The 17089-nt window shown below is 40.0% G+C and overlaps 2 protein-coding genes across 5 annotated transcripts; both read left to right on the top strand.

Annotated features, from left to right (window-relative positions):
• The first annotated feature begins 2982 nt into the window (after positions 1-2982).
• Positions 2983-5870, top strand: LOC116197393. Of its 2 annotated transcripts, none has more exons than XM_031527536.1 (4): positions 2983-3214; positions 3786-4017; positions 4110-4205; positions 4944-5870. In XM_031527536.1, the coding sequence occupies exons 2-4, from the start codon at positions 3840-3842 to the stop codon at positions 5579-5581; spliced, it is 912 nt and encodes a 303-aa protein (XP_031383396.1). In that variant the 5' UTR covers positions 2983-3214; positions 3786-3839; the 3' UTR covers positions 5582-5870. The 2 variants fall into 2 exon arrangements, with proteins under 2 accessions (XP_031383396.1, XP_031383395.1); XM_031527535.1 differs by having other exon boundaries at positions 2987-3214; positions 3786-4032.
• Positions 5871-8251: 2381 nt separating this feature from the next.
• LOC116195821 lies at positions 8252-16306 on the top strand. Of its 3 annotated transcripts, XM_031525193.1 has the most exons (16): positions 8253-8414; positions 8493-8720; positions 8887-9013; positions 9158-9201; positions 10122-10215; positions 10857-11815; positions 12260-12391; positions 12622-12691; positions 12860-12899; positions 13086-13158; positions 13470-13535; positions 14321-14395; positions 14474-14646; positions 14931-14977; positions 15373-15595; positions 15698-16306. In XM_031525193.1, the coding sequence occupies exons 2-16, from the start codon at positions 8545-8547 to the stop codon at positions 16021-16023; spliced, it is 2625 nt and encodes an 874-aa protein (XP_031381053.1). In that variant the 5' UTR covers positions 8253-8414; positions 8493-8544; the 3' UTR covers positions 16024-16306. The 3 variants fall into 3 exon arrangements, with proteins under 3 accessions (XP_031381052.1, XP_031381053.1, XP_031381054.1); XM_031525192.1 differs by having other exon boundaries at positions 8252-8720; XM_031525194.1 differs by lacking the exons at positions 8253-8414; positions 8493-8720 and having other exon boundaries at positions 10127-10215.
• The last annotated feature ends 783 nt before the right edge of the window (positions 16307-17089 follow it).

The raw sequence follows: 17089 nt of genomic DNA, 5'->3' as shown, positions 1-17089 counted from the left end.
TTCTAATTTTCTACATTTACATAAAAACACAAAATTGTTATTAACAAGTATTATCAAGAAAAATAGTATGATCGACTAAATAATTGATGTTACACGACATTCTTATATACCAACTTATGATGACATTGTGCATGGAATCAAGATAACTTAAAGCCCCTAGTGTATTTATTCTATCCCGTAAACATATTAGAGAGGACAAATCAACCTATTGTACAAAAGTCGAGCATATTGGTTAACATAATATTAAAATATCAATTGTAATCTATCCAGGTAAATGTAGAAGGACACAACCATCAAAAAACTTATTAATTGTCATCTAACTAGGCAAATGCGGAAGATAAATATATTGCATTATCAATCTTGTTTCACCGTTGGCTATATGTTTTTAGGAGTAAATTTGCTATATCTACTGCTAATTTTGTGGGCATCGTAGTAAACTTTTTCATATTATTATATGCTTTTGAGGTAGTTCATATCTACAAGTTCTAAAGCTGTTGCTCATTACGCCTTATGGTTTAACATATGAGTTTCACTATCCGAGAATGAACACTCTTGAGGAACAACTTTAGAGAAACTCACAAATCCATGGATCATGATAATCAAAAGTACATAAAATCACAAAAAAAAATTTGTATCTAATAGAGGGTCATATGGAAATCATGTTTACAGTGGGAGGTGTTATCAGCGAGGTTGTTCAGAAATAAGAGTTTTTGAGGTGGCCCGAGTTGTTGTCAAAGTTGTTTATTTGTTTGGACAATGAAGACCTAAACAAGATGGAACGTTCTATGGAAGCTTTGTGTTAGGTTGGTCGAGTTCTCTATTTTTAATTCGAGTATATATAATTTTTTAGTTTTGAAGGTTCTCTAAATGGTCCGAAACTTCATATCGTGCTCTGTATGGCGTTTCTCTCTAGATGAGTAAAAAAAGTTGTGAATTGGTTGGTTTACTTAATGTGATAGTTGGCATTGAATTTGGTACAAATTTGCAAAGATATGCCATAATTGCTTGATCAAGATGCTTACGACTTAAGTATCACAAAAGATGGTGCTCCTCACCGAACAACACGACCTATCAATGCCCTCCTTTCAAGAATAATTAATGTAAGGGAAGTCTGAATATGGGTCAACTTGAAAGTTTATTGATGTATATTTCATTGTACTTTAGAAGCTATTTTAGAAGTATCTCATAGATATTCGATTTTGTTATAGTTAATAATTATATGGCTTCTATTTGTACAGTTTCTCTAGTCACCTCATAGCTTTTTGAGATGGCTTTCGTTAGTGTTGATAAATCAATATATATGATTGATTCTTACTGTGAGCATCCTGTATCTATTAGGTTGGCTCATTTCCTTTTCTTGATTTATGCTATTGATTAATTATTTTGTGTAACTAATTCATGTCCGCACATAAGACTTTATGTGCATCAATGGATCAATATCTTCAAGGATTGTTTTATCTAAGGAATGACTTGGTTGGATAAATATGCAAATTGGTTAGTATAACTTTCTAGTTTTGATATCCATATGATGGAGCATGGACATCAATAACATGAATGTGATACTTTGTCATTTTGCACTAATTATTTCTTCATGATAATTGTGATTGGTTATGTAATTTGCTTAATATATGTACTTAGCTTATTTGTTGGAAAACTATTGACGTAGGATATGTGATGAATATTCTTATACTTGTTTATGTCATAGTGAGTGAATGCTACTTTTGAGTAGAAATTAAGAATTTAAAATCTTATGCCTTGCCTTGTGATTATCGTGGGATGTATTGAGCTATGTCATGATTTCTTTGATATATCTTCTACTAATTCTAAAGGTTTGCTCGGCCTTTCTTTAGCTTGCTGAAGTATATCCAAAATTCTTGGAGATTGGTTGATTCTTATCACGTGACTGTTCCATGTTATTCTCTCTCGCTACTTTTTTTTTTAACAAAATATTATTATATTTGACATTTTGAGAGCTTGTCCTTCATTGGGTGCTTCAAGGCGGATTTGCAATGGAATCAAGTATTACACACATGAAATCAATGAATCCTTCATGGTTGATCTAATACAGATTTTAGTAATATAGTCTGCATTTATTATTATTCCTAAGTGCTTCTATTTAACAGGTGTACATGATTGCTGGGCCCATCCAAGCTTTTTACCCATATAAGAGTGTCATGTAGCATCCATCATTTAATATATCGTAGTATTTTGCTCAATAATATTTGTTAGTAAGAATTTTGTACTTTTATGTATATGCAGGAAATTAGAATCAAGGGGTTGCAAAGCGAACTTTGTGAGCTGTTACATGGTTGTTAAAAAGTCGGTATGTTACTTACTGTTGAGGATTTTCTATTCAAACTGTGTTGTATCTATTCCTCTGGAATGTTCAATGGAATTGAATGCATTGGAACCTACACATTTGCTTTTGTTGAGTTTCTAGAATTTTGTTTTTCATCATAATTTCGGGAGATTTTTTTCTCATACGATTGTATACTAATAATAACTGTAAAGAGCGAGCTTACAATTTGTTTCTTATCTCGTTTTATAAAATCAGGTCTAACTTTGGTTCTCATGTACTTGATAAATCCCTTTAATTATTTAGAAACTGGGAAATGAAACATAGGATCAGTGCATGGCCGGCCTGAAGAAAACAAATCTCCAACCTCCCTCCCTCGGCATAAAGACCTCTTTTGTTGTACAATGAAAATAAATAACTACAAGAGCCCAATTCAGCGCGTCAGTGATTCCATTAGTTAATACATACATAATAGTTTCCCATCATTTAACAATCAATACAAATCCCAATCGGTATTCGCCGTTGTAGTCGATGGAGACGACTGGATCGCGATGAATAATAATATTGTTACGTGGGGAGGCTTAGGTTTATATATATATATATATAGATAAAATAGTTGGCAGCACCTGAGTCAACTCAGCGTATCTATCCACCAGACCTGAGGAGGGTGTTGGGCTGAGTCAAGGGGGCGGGTCTGTTACGGAGAGAAGCCCAATAATTAGGGCATGCATTTCTCCTTCTCTTTCCTTCTCCTTCTTTCTTCTTCTTTCCCTGTTTCCACTATAACCCGAAACCATCACAAGAACAATCGGAAATTCCTTCCCCCCTCCCCATCGATTTTGTCGCAGCAGCAGGAGAATACACCACTGATGCCCCGAGTCCTCTCCTCCAATGGCGTCTCCATCATCTCTCCCCGAGGTACGTTCGTCACCTTCCAGTCCCCGATGCCTTTCTCCTCCCCATTTCCAGCTCGTTTCTTTGCTTTCTCCTCCTGGTCTTTCTCCCGCTCAGCTCCGCTCTGAATCGTGATATAGCGCTGGTTCAATTCTATTTGCTTGTTGGAGTATTATAGAGCATCGGTGAAGTGATACTTCTTGCGGCTGTTCCAGATGATTATGAAAATCCCATTTCGCGGTTCGGTTGGTGAATTTTCGAGCGGTTGAAGATTGAAAGTGCAGATTTTGGTTACGCTTCGCAAATTTTTTGATAGATTTTGGTTTGAAGTCGTTAATACAATTTTCGTGGTGAGGAATGGCAATGAAGAACTTACTTGACTGACAGTGATACTCAAGTATTGGACTGCCTTTAAATTAGATATATTATCGAAAAGAAATGTGGCAAAGCAAATTTCGTTCCTTATTATTACTTATGCGAACCGAAAGCGAAACCATTGGAGTCTATAAATCTTCTATTGCATTTTTCTTTTTTCTTTTTTCTTTTTTCTTTTCCCTTCTTGTGTATGTGAAAGCAATGTGAATGGCCTGTGCAGGTCCTATTCGGATGCTTCTAAAATTTTCCTCGCGACGCTCTGTTAGCTCATAAGATGAAACCGAAAGCCAGTGGGGGTTATAGACCTCAGAGGTCAAATAATTTTCAGCGGGAGGGGCAGGGACCGAATTGGGTTCTCATAGCAGGCGGTGCCTTATTGAGTACACTGTCCGTTCGTCTTGGTTTCAAGCTGAAGCAGTTGATGGACTCAAAGCAGCAGGGCGATGCTCATGGTAGCTCCTCGAAAGGTCTTGCAGTGCTTGTGTCTATTGCTAGTTTCGTTTTGTCTTTTTCTCTATCACTCTCTGACATGATTTTAATCCAGGGAACGGAAAACCGAGGAAGCAGACAGGTCCGCATTTGCATTCGAGTATGTATTCCTACTTGCAAGAGGAGGATGGCTGTTTCAATTGTGTGCCTGGTCAGTAATTGTCTTCTCCCTTGCTTCCTTTGTCGACTCTCTAATTCAGGGATTAAGGCTATTTTTCTCTCAAGCTCAGTCTTTGCTTGGTTGGAGCGAATGTGAAATCCATAGAATGAGATTGGAAACCGTCCATTGCATAATGTTTAGTGCGGCTTGTTTGTTTTATCTTTGCAGCTGGATATATAGTCTACATTGTGTATTTTAGGCCTGCTAATCTATAATCCTACATTTCTTAAAGTTTCATGGACGTTAAAGCATAAAAAGTAATGATCAAAGGTATTAGTTGGATTATAAGATCAATACTGCTGCCAAATTTTGGGTAAACTTGCTATGTTTAGGTTTACATGTCATCTGGAAGATGACTTAGTTTTCTGTTTCATTTTTCTTTTCTTCTACCCATGAATAAAAGATCAGATGCACTCTCTCTGTAATTATTGCAACTTAACAAGCCCCAGCTATGGGGCTTATAAGCTCTAGAGTGTACAGCACATGTGGTTGCAAACGCTCTTGTGCATCTACTGGCACCTCTAGTTTTGTCCAGAAATTTTGGAGCCCTGAAATAGTAAATTAAGGGTCATATCGAGCACCACATCAAGCTTCAGCATGTTCAATTAACCATATAAAATTTTTAGGATTCCATAAAAATTTAGAAATGGAAGTTGTTCATTTTGTCTTCTGATCTGTTTTTGATTCATCAATATAAAATATGCCAAATAATTAATGGCTCTAATGTAGGAATTGTGGAAACTAATCATCCGCCATCCAATAGCGAGCCTGAGGTAGCCCTCCCGTTGGTCACTGTTCCTCCTGCCGAGTTTAGCCCCGACCAGCTCGAGTTGCCCCCAAAGCCGTTCCATCATTCAAATTGCTCGGCAGATTCCCCCTGTGTCTCAGAATCGGGCTCTGACATCTTCACCAAGCGGGAAGTGATACATAAACTCAGGCAGCAGTTGAAGAGGAGAGACGACATGATCCTCGAGATGCAGGACCAAATCACAGAATACCAGAACTCGCTTAATGCCCAGCTAGAGCACTCAGCCCATTTGCAGGCCCAGCTTGAGGCTGCAAATGGGGACCTGTTTGATTCTGAGAGAGAGATCCAACGGCTGAGGAAAGCGATCGCAGATCACTGCATGGGATCGAAGGAGACCGTTCATCAGAGCCACTCAAATGGGTATGTTAATGGAGATCAGAATGGGTTTGATACATTGGAGAGGATCGACATGCTGAAGAAGGAAGTTGGGGACCTGAAGGAGGTGATAGAAGGGAAGGAATACTTGCTGCAGAGCTATAAGGAGCAGAAGGCAGAGCTCTCCTTGAAGATCAAGGAGTTGCAGAACAGATTAGACTCCCAGCTCCCAAATATTTTGTAGGGAAGTTCGTGTGCATTCTTTGCTTTTCTTCTTGTTCTTTCTACTCCTTTTCTTATCATTTCTTTTTTGTTTCTTAGTTCGGGAGAAGCTTCTTCTTTCTCCTTAGTTTAGGATTTAGCCAATCCTTTCTCTACTTGTTTCAAATGGAAAAAGGAAAAAAAAAGAAGTGAAAGTAATGTGAAGGTTTGGTTGGTTTTGATTGTTTTGTTCAACATTATTATTAGTGTTGGCAAAGTTTCGTGGTTTACGTGCATATCATACAAAGGTCACTTGACTTATTGGTTCATCATATTATTTAATTGTGATGTTTCGTATGGGCACTGAGATCTAGCTGACCGAACTGTCCAGGTGATGCTATTTGTTGAGTGAACTGTGAAGACAAGGCTTATGCTGCTTTATGCCACCATTTTATTTTACAAGTATGCAATCACAGTCTGACGCTTTATTAGTTTACTGATAGATGCACAGGGTACTGAAGCAGATGATATGATATGGAGGCTAACTGAGGTGGCCATTGTCAGGGAAGGCTGCGCTGCAGAAGATCGTGTTGGCCTCTAATAAGGGCCATAAACACGCGGAGGACAGGGTGGAGGAACATAAGGCGCCACAGGGCACCTGTGGCCGTGGTCTTGTCCTCCACGAAAAAAGTATTTGAGGTTTCCCTTTCAGGTTTCCGTTTTTATCATATGATTCTCTATCAATTCTTTTTCTACACCGTTGGCAATTATACACGATGATATTCCGACGGAGAAAAGTATTTACATACATACTTAGCAATGGATACAATGTACTTCTAAAAGAAATATGATAGTACATTGATTTCAATCGATCTATAAGTAAAAGAATCGTAACCCATCTAATAACACCTTATTGTTTACTATAGTTAGGTAAATTAACATCTACATGAACGTCATTAAGCATGACGTTTTTGTTCAATATAGCTTAGGCTTACTCAGGTACAAACAAGCACATCCTAAACCACAAACAAGCTCAAATAACCCGTTCGATACCATTCTCTTAACTCAATGTATATTGATCACCAACCTTTAAATGACTATTATAGCGAATTCAATGATCCAAAATACCATAATTGTTCGATTGTTTGATTTCGATATGGTTTTGAGTAATGGGAATCTTGTGCTTCTCTGTATGCTCGATTCTCATTTTCTCGACTTGCAACCAAAATCACCATCCTCCACACATAGTTGAACCAAACCCGTTTGCGAAAGACCAAATCCTGAGGAAAGCCTAATTTCACTCCATGATGCCCAAAATGACCCAATTTTTGTTTTGTTAGTCGAAGTCAAACCTTGTTATGTCATTTGGCATCCGTCCATTGAATTCCGCCCCCGACCTCTCATCCCATCCTCACATTCCCTTCCCCGATTCCATTAATTAAACTCCCAAAAGTCACAAAGCACAGACACACTCCATCCCACCTTTGAAGAAACCAAACACAAAAACGCAATTCGAGAGAGGAAGCAAGCAAGCCATCAAGAGTAACTCGAAGATCAAATCTAGAAGAGAAGACGACCTAATAAAGAGTTGTTAGTGAGAGCGGGAGACGGATTCCGAGCAATGGCAGGAACCAACCAGGCGGATGCAGCGAACGAGGTGCTTCACCAGCGCCGGACAATGCCAAAGTGTCCCTTGAAACTGGCGGTCGGAGGGGTCATGTTCGCAGCGGTTATCGGTTACCTGACCCTCTACACCAAGAAGAAGCCTGAGGCTTCCGCAGTCGATGTGGCAAAGGTTACAGCCGGGATTGCGGGTCCAGAGAACACCCATCCTCGCAAGTAGATCTTTCCGCACGCATAACGGGGGAATTCTTGCCCGTCTTGCCCGAATGATAGACTCGTGTTATGTATCGAACGTATACTTTACTAGTCCTTGTGTTACCTTGTTATGTTTTTTAAAGTTCAAATAAAGAATAGATCTCCATCAGTGTAGTTTCTCTCTCTGCCCTATATCTCCATTCCTATGCTATAAACACAATACACAATTAGGTGCAAAATCATATTAGGAAGCAGTCTGGATGACACCGGGTTGGCCCGAGAAAGCCGGCCTCGCCTGACCTACTATGAATCACTGTCTTCTCCTCGAATAAGTATTGCTTCAGCCAGGCAGCCGTCACCGGACTCTGGAGCCAACTCAATGTCCCCATTGTGGCCGAGTCGAGAAATACAATCAGATAACAGTAATAAACGACCTTGATAACCTGCCGGCGTGACAACAGCTTCTAATATTGGCCGTTCATCACCCTTGAGTAACAGGAAATCAGCAATCGACCAGGACGAGGTACAGTAATCTGCCATTGTTTCCGAATTACTCCGTTATCCAATGCCAGGCTGGCTCTCGATGGAGACCATTGATGTCTGCATTTAGGTTGCCAAGCAGCGGGTTAGGATATTCGCGCCCAAATTTTAAACAAAGTCCATTGTCCGGCCGAGCCACCCTCAAGTCCTTATATGAGGATCACATGAAGGTTACATGTTCGACAATCAAATATTATGTTAACATCTGAGCACTGAACATTAAACAGTACGTAGCAATGTTGGGGTAAATTGAGACGGCTTTGCGAACACATCATTTGGGACTTATCCATGGGTCTTTCTGAGACTTCCCTTAGACTATGAGGGCCAAATCATAATTATACCTTTCCTTCCCCGCTCGAGACAATTTAATTTGGGAAATTGCAATCCAGTATCCAATCTTTTTGGTTTCTTCATAGGGAAATCGCCACTCCGCAGCCGACCTTTCACTGCTTCTTCTGCCTCTCGTTACGGTCGGCGATCAGCGGAGCAGCTTCTTCTGCTCTGCTGAAGTGAAAGAGGTGACGCTTCTCATTCTAGGGTTTGATGCAATCCGCAGATTTCGCATTGGCCTCATCAATGAATCAACTGACTTGCAGTTGCCGCCGGAATTTGATAGTCTGAGCTGGAAGAGCGGCACTTGCTGTTGCAATGGAACCCCAAAATCTCGATGGTGGCACTGCCGAAGTTGAGGTCCTGCCGTTTGATTTCTCGGTCGAGAACCACGTCAAAGCGACGGACATGGTCGCTAGGCTCTGCGGGGAGGAGGGCAGCACCGTTGAGGACGGAGAGATCGCGAGGTTGTCGTCATCCATGAAATTCTTAAGGTATTGCCTTAAGATTTGAGCTGTTTCTTAGGAATTGGCTTCGTTCCTTGTTGATCATTCTCCGATTCTGGAAGTATCAATGCGCACTTCCTCGCATTGTTGGCTGCAGAGGAATGACTGATGATGAGGACTCGTAAGTCTTACTTGATTCTTTCTGTGTGTTCAGGGAATGGAGATTCTTTAACTATGAACCTCGGGTTGTCAAGTTTTCGTCCCAAACGGGTGTTGCGGCAGACGGTCATGCTCTCGGGTCCGTAAGTCTACCACAGTTCTCGTCATCAACTCTTCCCAAGGTATAAACAGCAAGGGGATGTGTGCCTTTTGTTTTCACTATGACATAATCCTTGTTATAATTGTGAATTACCTGTTCTGGCCCGAAGTTTCATTTGCTCCATTTACAATCGCAACTCATCTCGGCCTTCGCCTTTTTCAATCAGATGCAGGATAAAAAAGATGAGGGAAGTGCAACTGCAGAACAAAGGTAATGTTGCTGCACTTTTGCTCCGCGTGAAATGTTACATGAAAATACAAGCTGTTCTAATATGCACTGCATTGACTAAGTTGCCTTTGTTACATAATGGTTTCGGATTCTTGCTTCCCCTTCTAGCCCAATATCCATTTACTAATTATCAGGGGAAAAAAATAATCCATTGACTAAAGAATGCAAACTGTGGCTTCCTTTTTGTGAAATCCTTAGGAAACTATGATGCAAGTTTGGATCTTTCTTTGAGGAATTCTCAGTAAGCTATTAAAGTTATTACCTTGAAAATTTTTCTTTCTCTAGCAGGCTTGTCAGGTACTTGCAGTAATTTCTGACAACTCTTCCCAGAATCTTATCTTAAATTAAACCTCTGCTTATGTGAATCTTTGCTTAATGGACATGCTCTTTTTCCTTTGTTTATAAGAGACGAGTTTCCAGCGGAAGGAGCTACTCTTTAGCCAATAGAAGTGTACTATTTAGAAATTCTTTCTCGTGCATAAAGTCTGGTGCAGTCTTATGTATTCTCAGTGTTAGTCAGTTGAATATGTACGTCTAATGTGTGAAGTACTCGATGATCTAATTGTTGCTGATGGACCCTATTTATTAGTGTTGGTCCTAATTAAAGATAGAATTCTATTATAGAGGGAACTATGTATTATGTTTATAATAAATAATTTGGTATTTTAACCTTTGTTATCATTATGAAACTAAGGAGCAAATTGTGACTCGAGGACATAACAGACCATACATGGAATTTATGATATTCTCATGTTTTTATTCTGCAACATCTTTGGATAATCTCATAGTGGTGCCATTCATATTTCAGTATATATGGTATATCTTTTGTCTTTTTCATGTTTGTTCCATCGTTTAGTTTGTGTGGTTGTAGTCCAATTGACAATCATCGAATTTTTATGCAGGAAAGACTTTCTTATGTATGTTGGAGGTCCTGTCTGGGCATTGGACTGGTGTCCTAGAGCTGATGGAAGGCCTGACTGCCATATTAAACAGGAGGTACTGTTGGTTTTGGCTCATTAATGTTTCTTATTGTTTAAACCTTCTCTCTCTCCCTCCCTCCCTCCCTCCCTCCCTCTCTCTCTCTCTCTCTCTCTCTCTCTCTCCATGTCTGCGTGCGCGCGCGCGCATAAAATCTTCTTGTAAACTAGAATGAATCCTTTTAGAACCATCAAATTGGGTGGTTTCCTTCGAATATGGACTGCATTTTCAATACTTCACAAAAAAACCTCTCGAAATTGCCTCTCTTATGCTTTAAAAGGTTCAGTCTTCCCTTCAGTTGCAATTGACATAGCTACAAGTCGAAGTTCATATGGGGTTTCTTATCCATTATTCCCATGGTCAATTTAGATCCATCCTTTTACTTCACAATTTCAAGTTCTTTTTGGCCCTATTTTACTGAGGATTGTCTTCTATTATTAGGCCCATGCCCAATTATCAATATGTTGGGACACATGCTGTAGCCTTACTTAGACTAGATTCAGAGTAACAGATTTTGATTTGCTCTTTGTTCAACCAAAGAGCAAATTCCTGGACTACTTATTCACCACTCTTTTGAGTGACTGAATTTTTTAAGTTATCTAGATGTCCCAATGATCTTATTTGTAATTGCTTTTTTCATTGTTATCCTACCTTTTCAGTTTATTGCTGTTGCTGCTCATCCTCCAGGATCATCATATCACAAATTAGGTTGCCCACTCACTGGAAGAGGGATTGTTCAGATATGGTCTCTTCTTAATATCGTGGGAAATGATGAACGGGCACCTTCAGTTCGAAAACCAAAACAGAGGCGTAAAACTGCTGAAGCCATGAGAGAGAAATCAACTGAGCCAAAGCGACCTAGAGGAAGACCCAGAAAGGAAGCCACGATAGAGAAATCGACTCAGCCAAAGCGACCTAGAGGAAGACCCAGAAAGGAAGCAACGATAGAATGTCCTAGTGATAATAACCCTAACAATATTCAATTTGTCCAGGCTCTCACAATTCAGTGCCCCGAGAAAGCTTTGGTATTGACTAACAGTATAGCTGAGGTTTCTGAGACTGCTCAGCCACCTATTATAAAAACTTATTTCAGGAGAAAACGGAGAAGTTCCAGTAAAGTGGCAGCATCTGTGGAGAATAGTAAGCGTGTACCGTCAACAGAAGAAAGTGAGAAAAATGGATTTTCCTCTATGAATCATTGTAGCTCTAGAACTGACTCGGCAACTCAGGAGATGGCTATTGAGGACACTTCCTTGGACATTAACCCAGTTGTTAGTTATTTCCCAAAGGATGCAGCAGCGTCTGTGGAGGATAGTAAATGTCCACAATCAATAGAAGAAAGTGAGAGAAATATATGTTCGTATATGAATCATCGTAACTCCAGAATGGACTTTGCCACTCAGGAGATGGCTATGGATGATACTTCCTTGGACATTAGCCCAGTTGTTAGTTATTTCCCAAAGGACGTTGCCTTACCAAGATTGGTCCTTTGCCTCGCTCATAATGGAAAAGTTGCATGGGATGTTAAGTGGTGCCCAACTTATAATTCAGAGGAATCAAAATGCAAATATCGGATGGGATATCTTGCAGTGGTGCTGGGAAATGGATCTTTGGAAGTGTAAGCCTCTCATGAACTAGTTGACTAATTTATGTTTTGTTTGTATCGCTTCATGCTCTTACTTCCATTTTAATATTCCAGAGAGGGATTCTTTGTTTCCTGTTCCTCTGTAAGTAGCATTTAGACATAGTCATAAAGAAGGATGAGGGATGTTGTAACGACTCTGCCCAGAAATGCTTACAATATATGTGGGAACAGTGTGACAGTAAGAATGCTGAAATTGGCTGAGCCATAGTGGGAACATGAGTTAGCTGTTCGGCATTGTTCGGAAGTATGCTGCTGGCTTTTAGATCTTCCTAATTTTCGATGAAAGTTTCACCTGTTTCAGTTTTTCCAACATTCAACATCTTGCATCGATATGTGATATCTGCAGTGTTTTTGCCTCTATTGTTTCAAACAGCAATTTGCTTCGAATTATTTCATGATCTACTAAGCCATCTGCAGGTGGGAGATTCTGATGCCTAGTACCATGAATCTTATTTATTCTTGCATGAAGAAAGAGGGCACTGATCCTCGTTTTGTGAAAGTGGAACCTGTATTCAGGTGCTCCAAGTTAACATCTGGTGGCATGCAAAGGTAAGGCTATGCATCTGGTTTAAAATCTACTTAGAAGTGGGTGGACTTTTCATGACTGAGAATCTTTAGTTACAAATGTAATTTTTGTGTATATATGATATTCTGGATAAACCCAGTCATGCGCCCTATTGATCTGACTCTTCTTGTACAACCAATGATCTGACTCTTACAATTTTCTTGCTAATAATTTCGACTATATTAATTAGTTACAATTTCCTTGCTTGGTACAGCATACCTCTTACTGTAGAGTGGTCACCTTCACCGCAGCAGTACTTAATGGCTGGTTGCCATGATGGGACGGTAATCAATTTTCTTGCATTCTTAATCTATGAAATTGTTACTGTCTGTCCTGTTTGCATTTTAACCTTTACACACTTGTGTGCTTGCTCTTGTCAACTATTATTCTGATACGTCCCACTTAGCACTGTTTTGGTACATGATCTTAACTAGTTTCATTTGTCTGTTCAGGTAGCTTTGTGGAAGTTCTCTGCAAGTGATTCACCTAAAGGTAATAGGATATACAATTGCAAATTGCTAATGTCATAAATGTTGCGAAATTGGCTTTGGAGCTACTTGTGTTAGTCTATCTGCTTCAAGTTTAATAATAATAGTGATCTGCAGCTATGGCCTCACGTTTTTAAAATCACTGAGTTATTGCTTAACTTGACTTTAAATTTCTGCTCTTTGTCTGCAGATACGAGGCCTCTGCTTTGTTTTAGTGCAGATACAGTTCCCATTAGAGCGCTTGCCTGGGCCCCTCATGGAAGGTTAATATAATCATCACCATTCATTAATATCATTGAACATGAAGTTCTTGTTATACTTCATCCTAATCATTGATGAATATTCTGCACGTACTTTAATGGATGAACTAAATCAATGAATCTCGGGCATGAAGTGCATCAAAATTGTCTCATGTCAAAGCCAATTTTCACCTTTTATTAGTTTATTATACTAGTGATTTATCAGTGCTGGGATCATAAATTGAATTTTTGCCAAGAGCGATTTTTTTATTAGCACTGACGTTGTACCTTTCTCAAGATTAAATAATGATAAAAAGTCTATAATCTGTTTTCAGTGATCGAGAATGTGCAAGTGTCGTAGCTACTGGTGGAGATGGAGGCATTAAGTTTTGGGATATTCGGTATGTAATAATGGTTCTCTCTGCCCTTTAGGTCTATCGTTCCTTTTATGCTAATAAAATCTCATTCAATCCTGAAAATGATTTATTCCTTAGAAACATTATGTCAGAAGTTTAACCAGGTAAAGGCTCTAAGCTTGATGTGGGGATTTATATGATGTCCTAACGATGGAGTCATGATATTCCTTCCTTTCTTACGTCCGGGAAGAATATAGAACATGATTATCCTTGAAAGCAAATTCTAACTGTGGGGATGAAATGCTTAAAGTTTCTTTGGTGTGTCTGTTAAGCTGCATTTCCATGCTTTAATGATGGGACCATTTTCTGTATGTTGGATTGAAAAAGTGATTCAGAATGTTATACATGTGAGGTTCTGCCTAGATGGCCAATAGCCACTAAATCTTCTTTGCACTTGGCTAATGTAAAATTGCGGCAGTAGAACTTTCATAATTGTAAACTATTTGGCATGCTGAAGAAATGGCATTGGAACATAAGTTTGTTTCAAATTGTTCACTGTCATTCTGATTCTAAGAATGGGTTCTATAAGTGATGCTTTTGCTGTAAATTCAAGTCCTTAATTTGGTTTGTTCTTTGGTCAGATATGCATTCCTGCATATATCATAAAAATGATAGTGAGCTTCTGACCAAGAAGTCTTAACAATTATGGGCCTATGTATGGACATAGAACATTTCATAACCTTCTCCATTTTTGCTTGTTTAATTGGCAAGATGTTGAATTTGAAATTGGAGTTAACAGTAAGAAAAGTACTGTACTCATTTGTTAGCAGAGACCCATTCCGTCCTTTGTGGGACCTTCATTCTGCGTCAAAGATATACAGTCTCGATTGGCCACAGGATCCTAGGTATTGCTCGATCTCTCTTATGCATGTCTACCATCCACTGAAATTGTAGATCAGTAGTTTCTTTTTATGTGCTTGCAGGTGCATTATTTTCTCATATGATGACGGAACACTAAAATTTATGAGTTTGTTGAGATCTGTGAACGATCTTCCTGTCACCGGCAAACCATTTGTTGGGACAAAGCAACAAGGGCTGCATAGTTTCGAGTGTTCATCCTTCCCCACATGGAGCGTTCATGTTTCACGATCTAATGGTACGTCACTTGTTGCTACACATATCATCTTTTAGGTAGAAGGCTCAGAGTTGCGAGCCATGAAATTTTCTTGTGGGATTATAATTAGGCATGGAACCACGGATAATCTGAAACTATCAAGATTTATCTGAGTTTGCTAATTTTTTTAATGATATAAGGTTGCATTTTGGAAGCGTCATGTTTTTCACCAACTTCCCATCCCATTATGTTCCTCTTGAAAGTCATAATTGACTCAGGCAGTTTTGTTGTTAAGAATGGTTGATTGATGTGGTGCAAATTCTCAGGGATGGTTGCATATTGCAGTGCTGATGGTACTGTTCATCATTTCGAGGTCAGTCTTGTTTTCTTGAGTCAATTTCTGAATATGCTATAGTCAGTAATGGTTCATATTGACCTTCCATAATTGTGTAATTTAGTATTGTTCTGAATAGTTTGTAGCGAGCACCTCAAATCCACCATATACAAATATCTAATGGGAAGTATGTGGGGTGTTTTTGGATATGAAATATTATCATTTATTCCTAGTTGATGGTGATTGTGGGATAGGATAATCAATAGTTCGAAGCTCATAATCTTACTACTGTTTCTGGGCAGACATCATCTTCGTTATTTAGCCTTTCTTTTTCTTATTTTTTTTCCCTCTTTTTATCGAAGACCAAATTATGATTTATAGCGGATGAAGGCTAACACGAGGTTTCCTTTTTGTTGATTTGGTTGGTTTTGCAGCTCACGTCCAAGGCAGTGCACAAAAGTCATTCGCGATATCGGTCCCCACACTTACTGTGTGTTTCCGTCACTGTTGCCGAGGATGATTCCACAATAATTCTGAACAGTGCTCCATCAAGCACTCCAATTACATTAAAGAAGACAAACAATGTTGTTGACCCAGAAGAGAAGGTTAACAGGAGGGAGAAGTCGAAAGGCCTAGACTCTGATGATGCGCCATTAGGTAATATTGTTGCTACAGTACCGTTGCGCCATCTTTTCATTTTATATGAGAGCTACAGCTTGAAAAGTGAAGCTTGCTACTGATGTGGCCTTATTCTTGCAGCACTTTCTTATGATAGTGGGGAGATTCAATCCGAGAAACCAGCAGCAGAGTCTCTAAAGAGCAAAGGACATAGACCCCGAGAATCTGCAAGTGGCAAGAAGGCTGTGGCAAGAGATGATGACCAAGAGTTGTTGCTATGCGGCAGAGACGAAGAGAAGCAAGTAGGGCTGGATGGCCGGAGAGCCACTGATACGGGCACAGAGACTCTTCCTCCAAAGATTGTGGCAATGCACAGAGTCAGATGGAACCCGAATAAGGGGAGCGAGAGGTGGCTTTGCTCTGGAGGTGCAGCTGGGATCCTTCGATGCCAGGAGATCCGTTTGTAGGTCAGGAAAGTTGGACCCTAGGTCCCAATCCATTTTAAATTTATTCTGGGTCAGTTCAAATTAATCAATCTTTAGGTCTGCTGTATATATCCTCCACAGGAGTTGTAAATTCTGGCATCGCATTAATCTTAGATAGCTGGCATGCTTAGACACTGTATGTTATCCAAAATCTAGGATTTTTTGATGTTGTACAGAGGGCTATCGACGTGTAGTAGCTTAAGGTAAGCTCTAACATGAGATCTGATGTGAGAAATGATAATAAGCAAATATGTCTTTTAGCCTATAGTTGTGTTGAGAGCTTCCATGTATATATTATACTTTGTAGAAGTGGCTAGATGGCCCCGAATTTGAGCCATTGTAACGGTTCGTCCACTCAAGCAGGCATAGCAGTGGAGCGACTCACACATTACAAGTCGTGCGAGTTTGTTTAATGTCATTGCTCGTGGTGTCTGGTGCGGCTTCCAATTGAGTTGTCTCAGTGGTTCAAGTGATTCAGATGATTCGGGAAGTTGCGATCGAGTTTCGATAGAATACGATATTCCAGGGTATGGTTTATAGTTTGATCAATGAGGGGAGAGAGATGGAAAGATAGAGAGGAGACGAGACAGAGCTTGTAGCAATACGCGCAGCCAATTCATTCCACAAATGACATTATGCAATCTCACACCACAGACATCTTAATACTTTTAGCACACAAGAACGTATATAAAGCAGAGAACCACAGGCTACGGAGGTTAACTGACAGGAGGTACGGAAGGCAGCTGCAGATGATCGAGTCGGGTGGACGAGAGAGGCTCCCCCCTCTAGCACGTTCTGTAGTAATACGGACGACAAACGAAAAATTGAGGAGGAGGAGGACAAGGCGGAGGAGGAGGAGGAGGAGGAGGAGGACAAATTGGAGGAGGAGGAGGAGGTGCCCAACCGTAGCCCCCGTGGCAGCCTCCATAACCATGGCCACCCTGGTGGCCTCCTTGGCCGTGGCCCCCGTGTTGTCCACCGTGGCCGTGGCCGTGGCCGTGGCCTCCGTGACCGTGGCCTCCGTGATCGTGGCCTCCGTGGTGGCCAC

Source organism: Punica granatum, chromosome 2, assembly GCF_007655135.1.
Source record: "Punica granatum isolate Tunisia-2019 chromosome 2, ASM765513v2, whole genome shotgun sequence".
Classification (NCBI taxonomy): Eukaryota; Viridiplantae; Streptophyta; class Magnoliopsida; order Myrtales; family Lythraceae; genus Punica; species Punica granatum.
This window is presented reverse-complemented; position numbering and strand designations above follow the sequence as displayed.